At 43.2% G+C, this 21,895-nt stretch overlaps 1 protein-coding gene across 1 annotated transcript in view; it reads right to left on the bottom strand.

The window, feature by feature from the left end:
* Positions 1–21,895, bottom strand: part of ZNF804B (zinc finger protein 804B) — a 378,654-nt gene that overhangs the window by 35,514 nt on the left and 321,245 nt on the right. Inside the window, exon 2 of the mRNA XM_065398463.1 lies at positions 19,800–19,943. Within this exon, the coding sequence (XP_065254535.1) occupies positions 19,800–19,943 (144 nt within the window). The remainder of the gene's footprint in view (positions 1–19,799; positions 19,944–21,895) is intronic.

Consider the following 21,895-nt stretch of genomic DNA (forward strand, 5'->3'; position numbering starts at 1 on the left):
AAGACCGTATCAAAAGCTTTGCTAAAGTCAAGGAATAACACATCCACTGCTTTCCCCTCATCCACAGAGCCAGTTATCTCCTCATAGAAGGCAATTAGGTTAGTCAGGCATGACTTGTCCTTGGTGAATCCATGCTGACTGTTCCTGATCATTTTCCTGTCCTCTAAGTGCATCAGAATTGATTCCTTGCAGACCTACTCCATGATTTTTCCAGGGACTGAGGTGAGGCTGACTGGCCTGTAATTCCCCAGATCCTCCTCCTTCCCTTTTTTAAAAATGGGGACTACATTAGCCTTTTTCCATCACTGTTCATTATGTCAAAATCTGTGGTCAGTATGTGTTTTTTCATACTGCTCACTATATATCAGGTGAGGAATTATGACACTAAACTCAAATCCAAAACAATTGCAACTTTTCAAACCCGAAAACAAGTATTCCTAATCAGACCATCTGGGTTATAGATGTTTGGTTTGGGGTTTTATTGGCTGCAGTTGTGTTAAATTTGAATTTAGCTTCATAATGATTATAGGTCATGGTGCTTCACCACTGCTGCTATCCTCCATTTTATGTGTGTAAGGATTATAATCAAGCATCATCTAACCAAACTGGAAGGATTTGTATTGGCTGAACTCAAACCAGACACCACAGGTGCAAGTTCAGTGGCCACCTTTGTTGTCATATTGTGGCATAACGCCATAATAACGTTACCTCAGACGATCCCTGTGCCATGGGATCCCATCCCCAAAATGCAGAAAGAAGCCCCCTCCTGGTCCCCATGTGGCTGGCCATTTCCTACTACTTGCATTTCTTCCCCGAAAGGGGAGCTTTATACAGCCAATGTTGTGATGCTAAGGCTCTATACATTGTGATGCATTGCTCTATACACATCATCACATTAAGGGTGGAGTTTACCAAACTGTTCATTTGAACATTAACAGCCTCAGATCTGCTTATCTCGAGTAAAAGTAAAACCTAGCCATGTCATGAAGGCCCTACTCTGGGTGGGATTTTCAACGGGTGATCTAATCTTGCTCCCATTGAAGTAGCTGGTAAAACTCCCATTGACTTCAGTGTGAGCAGAGTTAGGCCAACACTAAGTGTTTTTGAAACTCCCAAACTCTTGGTTACTATGAGGTGCTTGAAGTCAATGGGAGTTTAGCCTAAGGATATCAGAATTTGTTTCTTGTGTTTAGAATTAAGAAGTTAGAATTCCAAGTTGATTTGTAGGACTTTAACTATAACACTCTTATTAGTTGTAATAGGATTTATGCATTTAAAGATCTGTGCAAACAGCTGAAAAATATAGCCCTTCGGATGCTTCATTTATTTAAGTAACCAATTCACTAGACTGGATGATTGTGTCCATTCTTCCTGCTTGCAAGACAAGTAATAAAATTTCAGTAATTAAAAAGTGTACCCTCAGAGAAGACTGGAAAGGAAAATAACACAAACATTCATGTAGAGAACTTCCTCTGACAGACAAAGCTGATTATTGCTATGCTTTAAATGCAAAATCTGATCTATACTTCTGTAATTCCTTGTATAATGAAATACTTAAGAAATATATTACAGTCATTGGACCATCATTAACAACTATGAAATTAAGTGTCCCGTGGGTTTTTTCCAATTTAAAGAGGGTTAAATTGCTAATTTTCATGTTAATTAGCATTCAATCTGAAGAGTAGCAAATGTAATTCCATAGCATCTAGCATTTAACAATTTAGCTTATCTAGACATTAAATTTAAAGGAACCTCTGCATTATTTGCTAGAGATTTCTTAAGTACTAATGATTAAGGGAATCTCATTATTTTAACCACATGCAATTTCCAAGGATGAATATTGCTAATGTATATACTTTATCTCTGCATAATAAGAAAGTAACACAGCACTTAGAGTGCAGCAGGTGCAGCAGTTCTTATTAAAGACCATTGGACTTCATAGATTTGTGGGTTTAAAATAAAATAATTTTGTATGCTGACATTTAGAATTGGAATTTGTTGCCTCAAGACCTATGCATTCACTGGGCTGTGCTCAGTGGCATTTGATAATTCCATTTCTGCTACCCAAGTACATGCATTCACAGTTATGCGCGATTGAAACATCTTCATATAATGCAAAAATTAATGCCTCCTTTCTTAATATTTAAAAATTTAATACATCCTATTAAACTGTAGATATTAATTATAAAATTAATTTGAATTGAGGCAAATAAAAGTTATAGTTCAATTTAGTGTTATGGATACTGCTCTCTCTTATAGCATTAACTGCATATCACCTCTTTTTAAAAAAAGAAATGCTGATGTAATTCAATGGGTGTTTTCCCTTTAGTTACATCAGGGTTTGTGATGTGTCACAACCTGATGGTTTGTTTCACTGCATCATAAATTCATCACTGCTGGATTGCAGTAGGTAGACGAGAAGATGCACCATGCAGCCCCTCTGGAGCATAGCAGCAGTGGTGTAGAGATGATTTGGGATATGTAGGGGCTCTAAACCTGCTAATTGAAATAAGGCAAATGAGAGCTCATGGCATGAAGGTAGGATGGTGTTTAGGTCAATATAGTATCCAGGGGAAAGAACATACAGAGAGCTAGAGGGCAGCGATGGTACTATATATGTTGTTTTTATTTTTTTCAGATCCTCATTCAGGGCTCTTGGTGTTTACTATATTAAAAACATACAATTTTGAGCCAATATAAAATCTGCAGTACACTTGCTAACTGAACTTTTGCCCAAATATGCAGTTCATCACTGAAATTCTCCCCTTAAGGTGCATTTTGAATCTCAAGTAGGGAAAATCTGGTGTTCATCTCCAAGTTTCAAAACACTGTGACATAACCTGGAAGTATTCTAATGCCAGAATAAATTGGATGCCTTTCCTCTTTTCTTCTCCTTTGATTTTTATTTTCTAGCTTCCATAGCTTAGGTCTGGTGATTTGGTTTTTCCCTTTCATCCAATGCCTTACTAGCAGGGCCGGCTCCAGGCACCAGCCGAGGAAGCTGGTGCTTGGGGCGGCAACTTGTAGGAGGCAGCATTCCGCCCAATCCTAGGGCGGCACGGCCGCTTTTGTTGTTGTTGTTGTTGTTCCGCTCCGGCCGCCCTGTAGGGGGCAGCGGTGTGGAGGACGGGAGCGCCCTGCAGCAAGCCCGGCAGGGCAGCCCGCATCCTTCCCTCCCGGCCGACCGGAGTGGTGCGGAGCCCTCCCGGCAAGGGGCACGGTGGGAGGGGCCGCGTGGCAGCGCCCCGCTGAAGCCCTGGCCGCCCCCCTTCTCTTTCTCCCCCCGCTCCCTCCCCCTCCCCCCGCTAGCCGGGGCACATCTGCAGGGCAGGGAGTCCCCCTGCACCCTGGCTCCGGCCGCGCTGCAGGTTGCTTTTTTTTTTTTTTTTTGCTTTACTGTTTTGGCCGCCGCGGGTTTTTTTTTTTTTGCTTGGGGCGGCCAGAAAGCCAGAGCCGGCCCTGCTTACTAGTTTGACAAACTGACTTTCCTGTCCATAGCTGACAATACGAGCTCTTTCTGACAGGACCTCTTCTCCTATGCTTTCTTCCTGTCTTTCTCTTGTATTCTTGGCCTCCTCTTCTGGTTTCTCCAGGTCTTTCCTTTTTCACATCTCCTTGTTTTTCTTCTCTTCATCTAGCAACCTCTTGTCTCAGACCCAGTCTCTCTCTTTTTCTTTCTGTTTGCTAACTCTCTGCCACTCTCCTTGCTGCCTTTTGTCCCTTCCCTGTCTGGTCCACCACCTTGCGCCTATCCCCGTGATCTCTTCATAACCCCATTCCTTTCCTTTTCCATACTCTATATCCTTCTCCTATAGTTTCCTGCATCTTACTTCACCTTTCTTTCTGTAGACAAAAGCCTCATTCACTCCACAACGCTGATTCAGTCCCTAAGTAATGTCTACCCCAGGGATTGGCAACCTTTGGCATGGCCCATCAGGGTATGCCCCTGGTGGGCTGGGATGGTTTGTTTACCTGCAGCGTCTGCAGGTTTGGCCAATCGCGGCTCCCACTGGCCGCGGTTTGCCATTCCAGGCCAATAGGGGCTGCGGGAAGTGGCGCGGGCTGAGGGATGTGCTAACTGCCGCTTCCTGCAGCCCCCATTGGCCTGGAATGGCAAACCGCGGCCAGTGGGAGCCGCAATTGGCCAAACCTGCAGATGCTGCAGGTAAACAAACCGTCCCGGCCCGCCAGGGTCTTACCCTGATGGGCCACGTGCCAAAGGTTGCCGATCCCTGGTCTACCCAATGAGGCAGTGGTTCTGTTGAAAAAAATATTATGTGGTCATGTAATTAAAGACTCTATCATAATGCATAAACACTAGAGGGATGAATTAAGATTGCACAGGCAATCTTAATACTGGAATTTCCTAACTGCTAAGTGCTTGACTTTGCAACATTCATGTTCTTTTAATGAAATTTTTAATGTAATTTCCTATTTGTTTTTTAAAAAAGCAAACCCCCCAAAATCAAAATTTTATCATGTGGAGCCATACTGACTTCCACATGTGTCATCAGCCAGGCTGGAACATTTAGATCCACAGCACACATATCTATCTCTTAAATTAATGGAGTAACTGGTAGCTGTAATAGGTTGTTATGTTCTGTGTGGACCAGACATTAGAAGGGGATGAAACATAGCGCCTGTGGGTTTCAAAGTTACTTGCCAGGGATTAGAGGATGTTGAGACTCAGGAATCCTGGGTTCTAGCCATAGAGCTTCTCAACAAAACTTGGAAGAATTTTTTAACGTGCATGGGTAAAATGATGTGGTTTTCCCAACTTCATTCTGAAAAGTAACTAAACCATTTTTGCTAAAAATTTCCAAAATATTCTGACTGCGGCAAAGAGCTGTCAAGGAACATTTCGGCCCAAACTCTTAAAGTATGGCAAAGTTATAAGCAACTGAAAACAAGATCTTATAATGGATAGTGGTAGGCCACCTTAACTATAGGTGCACTGCCAGCTCTGCCTCTAATAAACCAATATGAACCATGCACTAATCAAGTTGTAGTCAAATCTAATTTGAGAACAAAACGGAAGAGTATAAATACTGAATTTCACTATAGCAACTTCTGGAAGAATGAGAACAATTTTGAGTAGCTTTCACTGTGATAAAGCAATTATAGGAAAGGTAGAGTGAGGAAGTGGAAAGTCTTCATCAAGAAATTACCATATGCCCCAAGGATGGTGCATGTGTGCTACTTAGTATTTATTACATTAGGAGCAGAAGTAGCCTCAGTGAGGATGAACAAGAAAAGGCAAATTGTAAGAAAATAAAACAAATGAAATGAACAAAATATCAGACACAGCAGTGAAAAAGAGTTGATGTCTGATATAAAGTAAAGAGTGTGTGAAAATTAAGCAGAGAATATAATGGAGGGCATAAGAACAAGCTACAATAAGAAATGCATCACTTTTACAGTGAGTGAGAGATCAGTAAGTCAGTGATAGCAGAGGTACTGGAATGGCAGACAAATTAGCCTCTACAAACAGTATACATGAATTCAAAACAAGACTGATGCCAGATACATAAAGAGTATACCATTTCTATGGGAAGAAAAATACATGCTTAAAACAAGGAGCAGAAATATTGAATTGCAGTGTAAGAAAACAAAATGAATGAAGACTCTGAGTTTTAAAAAAATCCCTCAAGGATACAACACAATAGCATTTAAAAAAATAAAGGTATGTGATGAAGTAGCATTGTCTAGCAAGGCCAGGTATCCAGATCATAATCCTAAAGAAACTTCTAGCAGTTATTTTAAAAATCATTGTAAATAAATGAGGTGTCAAAAGGCTAAAAATAATATGATGTTTCAACTCAAATGGAATAATAGGAAATAGCAAAGCTTTTGATACGGTCTCTCACAGTATTCTTGCCGGCAAGTTAAAGAAGTATGGGCTGGATGAATGGACTATAAGGTGGATAGAAAGCTGGCTAGATCGTCGGGCTCAACGGGTAGTGATCAATGGCTCCATGTCTAGCTGGCAGCCGGTATCAAATGGAGTGCCCCAAGGGTTGGTCCTGGGGCCGGTTTTGTTTAATATCTTCATTAATGATCTGGAGGATGGCGTGGACTGCACCCTCAGCAAGTTTGAAGATGACACTAAACTGGGAGGAGTGGTAGATACGCTAGAGGGTAGGGATAGGATACAGAGGGACCTAGACAAATTAGAGGATTGGGCCAAAAGAAATCTGATGAGGTTCAACAAGGAGAAGTGCAGAGTCCTGCACTTAGGACGGAAGAATTCCATGCACTGCTACGGACTAGGGACCAAGTGGCTCGGCAGCAGTTCTGCAGAAAAGGACCTAGGGGTTACAGTGGACAAGAAGCTGGATATGAGTCAACAGTGTGCCCTTGTTGCCAAGAAGGCTAACAGCATTTTGGGCTGTATAAGTAGGGGCATTGCCAGCAGATCGAGAGACGTGATTATTCCCCTCTATTCGACATTGGTGGCCTCATCTGGAGTACAGTTTTGGGCCCCACACTACAAGAAGGATGTGGAAAAATTGGAAAGAGGCCAGCAGAGGGCAACAAAAATGACTAGGGGGCTGGAGCACATGACTTACGAGGAGAGGCTGAGGGAACTGGGATTGTTTAGTCTGCAGAAGAGAAGAATGAGGGGGGATTTGATACCTGAAAGGGGGTTCCAAAGAGGATGGATCTAGACTGTTCTCAGTGGTACCAGATGACAGAACAAGGAGTAATGGTCTCAAGTTGAAGTGGGGGAGGTTTAGGTTGGATATTAGGAAAAACTTTTTCACTAGGAGGGTGGCGAAGCGCTGGAATGGGTTACCTAGGGAGGTGGTGAAATCTCCTTCTTTAGAGGTTTTTAAGGTCAGTCTTGACGAAGTCCTGGCTGGGATGATTTAGTTGAGGATTGGTCCATCTTTGAGCAGGGGGTTGGACTAGATGATGGATAGTTTTTGCACATCTGAAGGAACCAAAACTCAATGTCTTTTAGACAGTCCCAGTCGTTGGTGCTCAACTATACAGGTTGTGACTCTAAGAGCCCCTTTGTGCCAACTAGCATAGGCACACCCAACATACTGTTGTCAGAATATTTAGCCAAACAGCAACTTTTAGGCTATCATATAAAAACTGGCAATATGCTGGTCATGAATATCATCATGTGGTGCATGTAGGGGCTGTGTATAAAGAGTTATGTATGTGAGCTGTAATAGGTTCTTGAAATATATTTTGGAGGCTGCCTTAGACAAAGGCATGTTGTTTTGCCTGTTTGCCTCTGTCTCCAATGCAAATCGATCAAGGGGAGGCCAGAGACTCACAGACTTCAAAGTCAGAAGGGACCATCGTGAACATCTAGTCTGACCTCCTGCACATTGCAGGCCACAGGCCCTAACCTCTGGCTGAGTTACTGAAGTCCTCAAATCATGATTTAAAGACTTCAAATTACAGAGAATTCACCATTGACACTAGTTTAAGCCTGCAAGTGACCCGTGCCCCATGCTGCAGAGGAAGGCAAAAAAAAAAAAAATAAACCCACCCCAGGATCTCGGCCAATCTGACCCAGGGGGAAATTCCTTCCTGACCCCAAATATGGTGATCAGTTAGACCCACAGCATGTGGGGAAGATCTGCCAGTCAGATACCTGGGAAAGAATTCTCTGTAGTAACTCATGGCCCTCCTCATTGTGTGTCCCCTCTCCAGCAGTTGGGGATTTTTGCTACTGGCAGTCACTTATGGGCCATATGCCATTGTCGGCAGTCCCATCATATCATCCCCTCCATAAACTTATCAAGCTCAGTCTTGAAGCCAGTTAGGTTGTTTTGCCCCCACTGCTCCCCTTTGGAAGGCTGTACCAGAACTTCACTCCTCTGATGGTTAGGCACCAATCCCAGGAAACATGGTTGGTAAATAGGTAGTCTGGACACCCAGTGTAAAATCCATTGCAGGATTCCACTCTGAGAGAAGTGCATACCTGTCACTTGGAACGGGTGCCCACAGACAGAGAGAGGTTAAAGGTAAAGCTAACCCTGTTACAGTAACAGAGAGCATCGACTGTTGTGCTTGGTTGTGCTGTAGTTGGTTTTAAAGTTGAAAGGCAATTAGCCCCCTTGATAGAAAGGATTTTATCCAAGCTTTTTAGTGTGCATTTCACATTCATGAATGGTTAAATTTTCAGGCAGGGCATTACCTGGCCTCCACCTGATGTTGCATGTACTTAAATTTTCATTTTCTAGTTACAGACAGCATCTAAAATTTAAATACATCTGCTTAGCCTTTAAATAGTGTAGCAGCTGCACAACTTCCAGTACTGGAGTTTTCACCAACAAGTCCCATTGATATTAATAGGAGCTGGAGATCAAAATGTGCACAGTTGTATGTGCCTAGATTATGCATGGCATGCACACAAGTGTTAGCATGCATCTCTGTGTTTAGATACAAGCATGTGCAGAAGTGTACACTGAAAGATCCTGCCCAAATAACACAAACGTACTGTAGATTCCAAACATACTAAGAACTGACTGCATTTTCATTAGGGTGATCATCACCAGCTTTAGTATCTCAAAAATTGCGAATAAATACCTGTGATGTCACCAGAAGCCCCAAGATGGCAATACAGCCTTGTTTTTCTTAGCGGCTTATTTTTATCATTATTATTATTATACAGTATATGGATCAGATTTATATTTTACAACTTTCTCTTGCTGGTTTCTAAGGAGGCCTTGTTGTTTGCCAAGAATTATATATACAAAATTAGAACTCTCCAACTACTTCAGTACTACAATAAATGAATGTTGTGAATGACCTAGAGGCACTGAAAGATTTCATTTGATGCCACCAACAAAATGGATATCTCTAACCAAATTTGGTCTCTTTTCTATTGACATATGTATGTAACTAAGGAACTCTCTTAAAGGAAATATACTGCCTTATATTATTTTCTATTTTACTTATAATGATTTTATATAAACGTGCATGCTATATTTTCAAACAATAGCTTGTATTGCCTTCCATACTAATCCCTTTTTTGAACCAAACCAAGGGTATCTGTCCCTCCAGTATTGGAATACTTTCTATAGCTCCGGTGAAATTGCTTCTAATTCAGTCAATCTTCTTTGCAAAGAATAATGAGAACTCCTTGCAGCAGGGATCATTCACCTCAGATGCGTGGCAGGGAGGCATTGTGGTTTTGTCAAATGGGCCACTGCCCAAGCAATTCTGTTGCCCAGGATTCACAGATTCCATAGCACAGGTGAAAAAAGAAATTGCTAGCCTTCAAGAATGCCACAACATACAACTGCAAAAACTCCCTATTGCATAGCTGGTCAGAATCAGTACTTGTATTTTGCCACCAATACTGTGATAATCTTCCTTTTCTCTTTGTTACAGGTAATCATTAAAACATGGTGACCTTTAGGTTGCTTTTGTTTAAGAGCCAGGGAATAAATACTTGCATAAAGCTGGTCATTTTAATGTGCTAGCAGAGAATCCATAACCTGCTCTGGAGGCACATATGCTTCCCCCCCCCCCCCCGAAAATTCTAGAAAATAGTTGGATCCATTAGTTGCTGAGAGTAGACCATCATCACAGATCCTTTGCTTCTGAGAGTGAATAGGCCCTAACCCAGTCTGTAAAAGTGGTGATTATTTAGTCCATGATAGAATTGTATTCAATATGGGATGAATCCTGAGGTTGTTATTCTGGCAAACCCCGATTGAACTCAATGGGAGTTTGCCTAAGAACGGTGTGAATTAAAATTGAATAAAGACTTGAAAATTTGATAACTTTGTCTTCAACCCCAAGCTCCATGCCAAAGTCCAAAATGTGCCCACTTGTATGTGTCAGGCCAGAGAGACCAGCTGCTTGTAAGCATATGGTTGTTATGATGGTCAAAGGTACAGGGACCATGAATTAAAGCTCTCAAGAGTGCATATTGAAGCCTCTCTGCCCTTCTCTCCTCTCAGGACAATACCTTGATACCAATACCAAGTTTAAGAGCAGATAGCTCACATAGAGAAGCCTTTGGAGTGATGGGAAGGTCTGCACACAACCAGAATTTCCACATTCACTTTATCCCAGGATTTGCATTCAAAGGACTTAATCTTCAGAAAGGGGCATCTTCTCCATGAAGGTTTAGCACAGTATATCTGGACTATGTAATAAGTAAGACGTTGGTGATATGAACTAACAATAAGATAATAAAACAGCTATAGAAATAAGAATGGCTAAAAACTAGTCATAATTACTGAATTATGTATAAATCATATTTGCCTATGCTAGATGGATTTTTGTTAGAAGATAATGCAAAAACAGACATTGGTGGAGAACGTGTATTTGATAAAGCTTTTGATAACGTACTATATGGTTAACTAATGTATGAGGTTAGCATAGCACACTAGTACAAATTAGTTAAGTGAACAAGGCCAAGCTGTTATAGTTAAACCTTAGAAACCTTCTAAGGTAATGAGTACCATACTAAGTATTAGGGCCAAGACTTTGCACTTTGTACTTTAATGAATGGATGAAATCATAAATGGAAAAACAGCTCATGAATTTCATTTTAGAAAAGTATAATGTTTGGAGATTTTGAGTCAGAAATTATCAAAGAAAATCAGTGTTCTGCAGAACACAGAACAGGAGAAGAACATAGGATGTATGGTATAATGCTCAGTTAAACCATTAACATCTCTGCTTTTACTCACTCCTGTGCTAAAAATACCCTTTTGTGTTTTATTTCTCAATTACTGGATATAACCACCAGCTGGGAAACTGGATCAGATTTGCTGGGTTCCTTAGCTCAAATGTCTCACATTATGTTTCCATATCTGGTGTATAGTAGCTGATCCAGTTTGCAAAGGATGGCCCATGTCTAAGAGACACATTGTCTTGCCTTGATATGCACTATATACAGTATGTGGATAAACAATACAATGTTCTTTCCTTCGGCTTAGCAGACAATCTTTCAGCCTCGTATACAATAAGACTGTAATAGCCTATCTTTTAGTGCTGGAGCAGGAGCGCCGCCAGCTTTTCTGCCACCCTAGGTGGCAGAAGGTCCCGCCCCGAAATGCTGCCCCCCCACAGAGGCAGTGGAAAGTCCCGCCAAGGAAATACCGCCGCGGTCGCCGCCCCCCAAATTGCAGCGCCCTAGGCGACCGCCTAGGTTGCCTAATGGGTTGCGCCAGCCCTGTGATGGAGTAATGTAGAAGTAGTTTGTCTTCGCTATTATTTTCTGAATGAGGCTACTTTGAAAGTTCAGACCCAAATTAAGCAGGGATCAGGGTCCTGGTCAGGATCTTTCATACTCTAACTCTATGGAGCATCAAGTTTATGGCTTCTTGAGAAATTAATTCTATTTGTTGCTTTCCCATTCCAGTGAATGATGAGCCCCATAATATCGGGGAAAGGACTATTGTTGAAAGGACTATTGTTGAGTAGCAACCTATGGATGAGAGGTAAGGGAACACCAGGGAATGACTTTTTTGTTCATAAACTTTTTTGGTCAATTGTAGAGCGTTTCTAATGAGCTCTGAAGGGTCACTCTTTAATTCAGCTCCAATTAGAGAAGACTGTTAGCTGTGACAAAAATCTTTGCAGGTGATGGTGTGAGATACACGAAGTGATGGGGAATTTTCCTATTTATGACAGAGAAACAGAGGCCCTGCTCTATGGGAAGGATATTAATTTGACATATCAGAAACTTTTCATGTTTAGTGACCTACTATAGAAGTTGGAGCAGAGGGGTGTCCTTGTCCCCGTTCTTCTGCAAACTAATGTTACTGGCATCTTGGCATAGGGGTGAAGAAGTGAATGGGCCTGCAGGACTAAATTACCCTTTTCCCAAAGTGGGTAGCTACTTCTGAGCTAATTGAAACACTACTGCTTCTGAGCTACATTTGAAAGGGCAGGGTGGAGGAAACTTGCACTGACACTTGATATAGTATACATGTTGTGCATTTAAGTACAGGCTGTTAGTCTTGAGTACTGTCAATCTGGCAGCTTTCAGAGCACTACATTTACTTTAAAATTAAAAAGAGTTTTATTGCTTAAACATTATCTTTTATGATGGAAAGCAGCCAAGAAAAACTGGTCGGTGCATCAAAATGGCAGTTTTATTTTGCATAAATCACAGGGAGAGAGTAGTGTTGGGGGATGGGGGAGGTTGTTGCTATGTGCTGGGACTGGATTGGTTTGAGTTCAGATACAATCCTGACAAGTGGAAAAACACTGAAGGGGGGATATTAATATTAGCTTCACAGGTTTGGGATCTGAAAATGTTTTTGTTGTATATTATTACATATGTTTGTGTGGATTAATTGAGTGGTGATGTGAAGAACTGCTATTGTGTCCCTAGCCTCTATTTGGCAGAAGCTGGGAATGGGCTGGGAGTCCAGCTGCACCCCCACCCAGGCTCTCAGCTCCCCACTCCCGGACGCAGCTGGGTTCCCAGGGGGGAGCTCTTCACCTGGAGTCTCAGTGGCTCCCAGTGTGTAGTGAGGAGTGGGGAGGCCAAGGTGCAGCCCAGCTCAGAGCTGAGAGTGGGGAGCTGGGTGGGTGCAGCCCGGCAGCTGTCTGGAGGCCCCCCACTCACCGCAGGGAGCCTGGCAGCTGCACCGAGGCTCCAGGCACCCTGCTGTGAGCTGCAGGGGCATCTAGGCTCCCAGTGATGGGGAGCGGGGAGCTGAGAGCCCAGGGGTCAGCTAGGCTCCTGTCAAGGAGCTGCCTGTGGTTCTGAGAGCCCAGGCTCTCAGCCCCCAACATTGCCCCTCTTAAGTCAGTGGAAACGCTCCTGGTGAGGATGCGCAGCACTGACAGAAGGAGGGTAGTGTGGACATGAACCACCGCAGTATTTACTAACATAGGTTGACTTACATTTCAAGTATAGACATGCCCTTAGTCAACTACATTGTTACCTAGACCCTTACCCAAAAAGTGCTGAGCGTGCACCATAAATTAATGGGTTAATTTGGTGAGTATTCAGCCCCTCCCATATTAGTCCTTCATCAGTAATGTGTCTGCCTTGTAGTTAGAAAGTTGTGAGCTAAAATTCTCTTGAGGGTTTGTCTTGATTAAACATTCTGTATATCTCTCTTCTCTGTTGGATACGGATGACTAAATACTCACCCTTTAATTATCTGTATCACCACAACACTTTCTGCATTTGACTAAATCATTTCAACAAACCTTTTCATTGCAGAAACAAACCATATCAGTTACATCAGAAATTCTGAATGCTCACAGATCTTGGCATGACTTTTGGGGGAACCACTTTGTCTGAACCCTGAAATCTTGGTATGAAATAATAGCACTTTTCCTCCTTGCTGCCATTTTAAGTTGACATCCTGTTAAAATCAGTAGCAAAGCAAGATGTAAAAGGCACATCTAGCAGGACAGCAGGCACCAGCTATAGATGTAGCTAGCATATATAGCAGTGATTAACTTGTTACAAAACAAATGATAATAAGCAATTAGAAAATATTATCTGTTTCCTAAAATGACAAGTCATGTTGTTCAGTAACATCCATTATAGTCTGCATGCAATGCTGTAAGAGCTCCATCCTGAGAAATCATAGAATCATAGAGGTGTAGGACTGGAAGGCACCTCAATAGGTCATTTAGTCCAGTCCCTTGCACTCAAGGCAGGACTACGTAATAACTAGATCATTCCTGACAAGTGTTTGACTAACTTGTTCTTAAAAACCTCCAATGACTCAGATTCCACAACCGCTCTAGGCCAGTGGTTCCCAAACTTGTTCCGCCACTTGTGCAGGGAAAGTCCCTGACAGGCCGGGCTGGTTTGTTTACCTGCCGCGTCCGCAGGTTGGGCCAATCGCTGCTCCCAGTGGCTGCAGTTCGCTGCTCCAGGCCAATAGGAGCTACTGGGAGTCGTGATCGGCTGAACCTGCGGATGCGGCAGGTAAACAAACCGACCCGGCCCACCAGGGGCTTTCCCTGCACAAGCGGCGGAACAAGTTTGGGAACCACTGCTCTAGGCAATTTGTTCCAGTGCTTAACCATCCTGACAGTTAGGAAATTTTTCCTAATGTCCAACCTAAACCTCCCCTTGCTGCAATTTAAGCCCATGGCTCCTTGCCCTACCCTCAGAGATTAAGGAGAACAGTTTTTCACTCTCCTCCTTGTAACAACATTTTATGTACCAGAAAACTGTTATCATATCCCCCCTCAGTCTTCTCTTCTCCAGACTTAACAAACCCAGTTTTTTCAATCTTTCCTCATAGGTCATGTTTTCTAGACCTTTAATTATTTGTGTTGCTCCAATTTCTCCACATCTTCCTGAAATATGGCTCCCAGAACCGAACATGATATTCCAGCTGATGCCTTATCAGGGCAGAGTAGAGCAGAAGACTTCTTGTGTCTTGCTTACAACACTTCTGCTGATATGTCCCAGAATGATATTCACTTTTTTTTCCCAACAGCTTTACATTTATATTCAGCTTGTGATCCACTATGACCCCCAGATCCCTTTCCGTAGTACTCCTTCCTAGGCAGTCATTTCCCATTTTGTATGTATGCAACTGATTGTTCCTTTCTAAATGGAGTACTTTGCATTTGTCCTTATTGAATTTCCTCCTATTTACTTCAGAACATTTCTCCAGTTTGTCCAGATCATTTTGAATTTTAATCCTGTCCTCCAAAGCACTTGCAACACCTCCCAGCTTGGTAACATCCGCAAACTTTATACGTGTACTCTCTATGCCATTATCTAAGTCATTGATGAAGCTACTGAACAGAATCAGACCCATTACCATTCCTTGCAGGACCCCCTTCAATATGCTCTTCCAGCTTGACTATGAACCACCAATAACTACTCTCTGGGAATGTATCAGGGGGTAGCTGTGTTAGTCTGTATCTACAAAAACAACAAGGAGTCTGGTGGCACCTTAAAGACTAACAGATTTATTTGGGCATAAGCTTTCGTGGGAAAGCTTATGCCCAAATAAATCTGTTAGTCTTTAAGGTGCCACCAGACTCCTTGTTGTTCTCTGGGAATGAACTGTTTTCCAACCAGCTATGCACCCATCTTATGGTAGCTCCATCTAGGCTGTATTTCCCTAGTTTGTTTATGAGAAGGTCATGCGAGACAGTATCAAAAGTCTTACTAAAGTCAAGATATACCACATCTACCGCCCCCCCACACACACACATCCACAAGGCTTGTTGCCCTGTCAAAGAAAACTATTAGGTTGGTTTGACATGATTTGTTCTTGACAAATCCATGCTGACTGTTACTTATCACCTTACTATCTTCTAGGTGTTTGCAAATTGATTGCTTATTTGCTCCATTATTTTTCTGGTTACTGAAGTTAAGCTGACTAGTCTGTAATTCCCCGGGTTGTCCTTATTCCCCTTTTCGTAGATGGTTATAAGACACATATTTCTGAAGTTGAATTGAAATTTATGCTTTTATTTTTAAAACAAAATGTCTTCTGCCCTTGGTACAGCATGATTAGACTGTACATTGACCATCTGAATCTAAAGGAGGGATGCTGGATGTTTGAGAAAGCGCTCCTTCCTTCTCCTCCTTTAGTAGGGTTACCACATTTCAGCAAGCAAAAAAGAGGACGGGAGGAGCCCCGCCCCAGTCCTGCCCTAGCCCCGCCCCAGTCCTGCCCTAGCCCCGCCCCTGCCCCTTCCACTCCCTCCTACTTCCCGCCCCCCTCAGGACCCCCAACCCTCCCCCTGCTCCTTGTCCCCTGACTGCCCCCTCCTGGGACCCCTGCCCCTAACTGCCCCCCAGGACTCCACCCCCTACCTAAGCCTCCCTGCTCCTTGTTCCCTGACTGCCCCCTCCTGAGACCCTCCCCCCATCCTAACTGGCCCCCTAGGACTCTACCCCCTACCTGCCCCCTGATTGCCCCAACCCTTATCCACACCCCCACCCCCAGACAGACCCCGGGACTCCCACGCCCCATCCAACCACTCCCCACCCCCTGACAGCCGCCCCCAGAACTCCCGACCCATCTAAACCCCTCTGCTCCCTGTCCCCTGACTGCTCCGATCCCTCTCCCCACCCCTGCCCCCTGACAGCCCCCCCACTCCTTGTCCCCTGACTACCCCTCCTGGGACCCCTGCTCCTAACTGCCCTCCAGAACCCCACCCCCTACCTAAGCCTCCCTGTTCCTTGTCCCCTAACTGCCCCCTCCTGAGACCCCCCCACCCTAACTGCCCCCCCCCAGGATCCTACCCCCCCCCAGGATCCTACCCCCTACCTGTACCCTGACTGCCCAAAACCTTATCCACACCCCCACCCCCAGAAAGCCCCCCCCGAACGCCCGACCCCCCCCCGTCTCTTGACTGCTCCCTCCAGAACCTCCCTGCCCCTTCTCCGACCCCCTGGCCCCCTTACTCTGCCGCTCAGACCAGCATGCCGGGGAGGAGGAGCAGGGGGAGGAGCTCCAGACTGCCGGTGCGAACGGCCGGCTGGTGATCTGCGAGGGAGGGAGGGAGTGCTCTCAGCTGCAGGGGAGAGGAGGGGGAAGTGGAGGAGGGACTCTCTCTGGCTGTCGGAGCCCCATGTAAGTGGCACCATCCGTCCGGCTGCCCTGTCAGCAGCGCGTGCTCTGCGGGCGGGGGGAAGTCCGGACATTTACAAATTCCCCCCAGACGCTATTTTTAACTCTAAAAGCCGGACATGTCCGGGGGAATCCGGACGAATGGTAACCCTACCTTTAGGCCAGTAACCCCACATGTAGAGATATCATTATCACTACCCATACTGACCCATTACACTGCTCTACAGCCAAAATGCTTCTGAAATAAATGTAGTCAAACTTTACTAATTCTGGGTCACTGGGAACGAAAATGATGCTTAAAATTGTTGATTGGCTCTAGTTTTCAAGATATGCTATTGGGTCAGTATATACGACCCTTGACTTGGGAATGGCAGAGGACAAATGAGTTATAAAGGGAAGGGATCTCAATTTAAACCAGAAATGACTAAAATACATCTTTGACTGCATCTATGAATAAATCTATGACTGGGTTTGGACAGTACTTGCTTTTTAGGCAAAACAATGAATGATGCAATCTGAAGCTGGTATTGCGTCATACATGATATGAATTGCATCATGTTATTCCTAGAAGTCATGGATGATGCAATCATAACGAAGCTTACATCACTCTGCTGAACAAATTGCCCTATGTCAGCTCTAGAAATCATACAGTGTCGTGCTCTCTTATTTGTCAGTGTTTTATTTTGCAAAGGGACACATTTCTGTTTAGCCAAAGTGAGCAGAGATGCCTCGTACTTGTGTGAACAGTGCAGATAACTTCTGCTATGTTTGTGGTGAAGTGACTTTTGCATCACAAAAGCTCAGTATAACCACTATGGTTAAGAAAGCCTATCACCTTTATTTTGGCTGCAAAATTGGAGATCAGGACAAGAGGTGGGCCCCACACATATGCTGCAACACTTGTGCAACAAATCTTCGCCAGTGGTTGAACAGGAAAAGGAAATCTATGCCTTTTGCAGTACCAATGATTTGGAGAGAGCCAACAGATCATACCAGCAATTGTTACTTCTGCATGGTGCCTCCAGTTGGGAAAGGTGTGTCAAAGAAGAAAAAGTGGACTGTGCATTATCCAAACATTCCATCAGCTATACGCCCAGTACCCCACGGAGAAGGACTGCCGGTTCCTGATGCACCAGAATCATTCTCACTTGAGTCAGACGAGGAAGAGGAAGAGGATGAAACTTCTGGTCCTGAACCATCAGTGTCTCAGGACCCACATTTTCTCCCATCCTCCTCCTCTGAACCACACCTCATAACACAAGGTGAACTGAATGACCTTGTCAGGGATTTGGAACTAGCCAAGAGTAAGGCAGAGCTGTTGGGCTCCAGACTACAGCAGTGGAATCTTCTGGCAGGTGATGTTAGGGTTTCCATGTTCTGTGACCGTCAAAAGGATCTTGTCCCATTCTTCTTCATGGAAGGTAATCTTGTAGCCTGCAACAACATCGATGGTGTGATGGCAGCCCTCAACATCGTTCACGATCCAGATGAGTGGAGACTGTTCATTGATTCATCGAAGACGAGTCTTAAAGCTGTTTTACTGCATAATGGCAACGTTTTGCCATCAATTCCAGTTGGTCATGCAGTCCATATGAAGGAAACCTATGACAACATGAAACAACTTTTGAGGTGCATAAACTATGACCAATATCAGTGGCAGCTTTGTGGCGATTTGAAGGTTGTTGCTCTCTTCCTTGGTCTGCAGACTGGATACACAAAGTACTGCTGTTTTCTCTGTGAATGGGATAGTCGTGCAAGAGATTCCCACTACATCAAGAAAGATTGGCCACTCCGACAGTCATTGGAGCCTGGGAGGAAAAGTGTTCAGCATCCACCACTTGTTGAATCAAGGAAGATTTTGTTACCACCCTTACACATCAAGCTGGGTCTGATGAAGAACTTTGTCAAGGCCATTGACAAAACACAAGCAGCTTTCAAGTACCTCCGTGGAAAATTTCCAAGGTTAAGTGAAGCTAAGATAAAGGAAGGTGTCTTTGTTGGTCCTCAGATTCGTGAACTTCTTCGAGATGATGCATTTGACCATGCACTGCGTGGCAAGGAAAAGACGGCATGGAAAGCCTTCCAGTTAGTGGCAATAAATTTTCTCCGAAACAACAAGCCAGACAACTACAGGTTGTTGGTGGAAAACCTCCTCAAGGCATACAAAAGCCTTGGTTGCAACATGTCACTAAAGATACATTTTTTGCACTCTCATCTAGATTTTTTTCCACCGAACTGCGGAGCAGTGAGCGACGAGCACGGCGAGCGATTTCACCAGGACATTGCAACAATGGAGAAACGCTATCAGGGCAAATGGAGCCCATCAATGCTTGCAGACTATTGCTGGACAGTGACAAGAGATGCTCCATTTAATGAATACAAGAGACAAGCCAAGAAGTGCCGAGTAGACACTGAATAGGACTAAACTATGTACAGAATAGTTTTTTGCCTTTTGTTTCAGAATAAATTTTATTTATATAACCCTTTTGCTGATTTTTAAAGTGTTACATAAACAGGACAGGTGAAATATTATCATGTAAAGCAACCATAAACACATGAAAAGACCTAGGTTTACAATTTATGATTAAAACTCTACTATCTACACAATATACATAGACATAAAATGTAAAAACTTAAATATCTTAGAAACAGTAGCCAATCAGTTGTTTTAATTGTCATATTTGAATTCAGCACATCAAAATACATAATAAATAGCACATTTTATCTCTGAAGCAGACGACTTCTCAAAAATTGTAGACCAGTGTTATCTCACACTGATGGCAATGATCCTTCAGTTCAACTGGTTAACCCTTGAGAATGCTTAAAATGAAAAATATTTCACATCTGATTTTAATGAAAAAATATTAGTTTAAAAATAAGCTCTGGGTTGCATTTGATCTTTCCCAGGCTAGCTAGTCTTTAATTAGAGTTAGTTTAAACCCTGTCCCTTTAAAAGTATCAACCAGCAAAATGGGGAATCATTGAGTCCTTTCAGGAGCCTGGTCTAAATCTGTTACCATCATAGAACCTCGTCTATGTTAGATATTGAATAAGAAAATTAACATGGGAGGTTTGTTTTCATGGGTCTGATCAAAAATCCATTGTAGTCAATCTAAAGATTCCCATTGATTTCAATGGACTCTGGATCAGAATCAATGTTAGTGGGTCTGGGACATAAGAAAAGTTAATAAGAACAATATTTCTAACCATGCCATTCAAGGTGATTTCCAATCACTCTGTGCTGTATTCTTCCTTTATGATGGAATACCAATCACATGCATGACTTTCCAAGTTTACCTGCTTGTGAGCATGGTCATAGGAATTGATGTGGTTGTCAAATTCCTGGTGTTTGTGATACTGCTTGTCACATAATTCACAGTAGAAGTTAGCCTTCACATCCTCCAGACCCTTTGCTGTGGCCTTCTCCTTCTCAGCATAACCCTACAAAGGCAGAGGGAAAGGGTAGCATTCTGTTACCAGTAGTACTGCAGATTCCTGATCTCATGCTTAATTAGCCACATTTTATGTTACGCAATAAGGAGCATTTAAAATGTTAGGTCTGTTCCTCACAGACTGAATTGATGATTCACGGAAATCCACATTGATATGAAAATACATTTTGATCTAAAGTTACTGACATCAGACTTTACTGGACATATTTTTTTCCCCCAGACAGATTAAGGAAACATTCACTCTCTGGACTAATTATTCTTTCAGCCTGACTTAAATATTATACCAAACGAAGTGTAATAGTACAAGGACGAGGAAAGAGCAACAAACAATGAGTAGGTCCTTAATCCCCTTATTGTGAAGTAGAATAATTAACATGATACAAATGAATGTGTGGCTACACACAGGATGCTAAACCTATTGTTCCAATATCTTTAGTTTGCCCATCCGTGTGTCTGTTCTTTCATATCGTTGCTTAGAGGAAGCAAATTTGTACTATATAGTTGCATACTGGGTCAGATTCTCATTTGTGTTCTGCCCTCTTTACACCAGATGAGTGGCTCTGAAGGGCCAGAAAGCAGCTGGATATGGCCAGCAGAGAATTCTCCTGGGATAGGGGAACTCTCATCTTGAGCAAATCCTGCACCACTCCTTCCTGTACTCAGCTTCAGCATGAATGAGCTTGCCAGGTGGCTGGAGTACACTGCACTCCAAGTAAACTCAGCTGGCATTCAATCCTTTAGGGACCCTAGCCTGTTAGTTTAAACGAACAGCCCCTTGGTGGCTCTGATCTATGACCAGCACTCCAGACAGCAGAGATCCACCCTGAGAATCAACCAGCCATCACTGGCTCTCTCTGGGAGGAAGCATAGGAAAGCAGGGATTGTGATCCATTGTTTTTAATATTTATGTATATATAGATGGGCCAAGGCCTTCAGAAAGAGTGGCCTACAGTTAATCTCCTAAAGCCATACTTAGGCACCTAAACAAATGGCCTGATTTCTAAAGTAGCAGCAGCTCCGAGTGTTGGTCATTTTAAAAGTATCTTATAATATATATATTTTTTATTGTCTACACTATTTTATTTAGGAGCTTTAAAAGCAAACTTCCAGCAGGAAACAATTATTTTTAAAAAGTTGTCAAAATATCAATTTGATCTCCATTGTCATATTCACAATGAACGATTTGGTGCTATTCATGTGCATGTTATAATACATTGCCATGTGAGTCATGTAATTAAGCATTTACCATAATTATTATATCCATTTTTGGATGGGAATGTGGCACATCACTTTTTATAATGAGGCTTCCACAACTGCACAGAACTGCTGTCTAGTTTCTATGTACCCTCAGCTGGAATGCAAATTTTGAAATCTACATGACAGGAGTTCCAAGGCTTTACTCCATGAAGGTCAGACATTGCATGCTTTGACACTTGAATATGCATTTTTTTTCATAGTAACATGGACATGACTTCACAGGGCTAGATTCACAAAGGGACTAAGGCACCTAACTGCCACTTTAGGCACCTAAATCACAGAATCAGCCCCCAGTGGGATTCACAAAACCCCAGATCAGCTGCCTCTAATCACTCAATGCCTAAATTTTTGCAATGAAAGTTCCCTAGGCACCTATATTACATCCGCACTCTAGCCCCAGACAAGGTATCTGGATGTCAGAGCCCCAGCATGATGCATGAAGCTAACCAAGGAAAGATAGGTATTCCTCCATCTAACCTGCCTATGGGGCCTGATCTGGTAGGTATGCTCTGAGCTTGCCTAGTGGATCAGACTGCTATGGGGGGCTTACACAAAACTGGGAAAAGGGGTTGAGCTCCCAAATAATTTTTAGCCCAGTCATTAAGGTATTCACCTGGGATGTGGGAGATCCCCACTTCAATTCCCTTGAGAGGAAGGAGGGTTTGAATAGGGGTCTCCACACTC

The sequence above is a fragment of the Emys orbicularis genome, chromosome 2 (assembly GCF_028017835.1).
Source record: "Emys orbicularis isolate rEmyOrb1 chromosome 2, rEmyOrb1.hap1, whole genome shotgun sequence".
NCBI classification, from domain to species: domain Eukaryota; kingdom Metazoa; phylum Chordata; order Testudines; family Emydidae; genus Emys; species Emys orbicularis.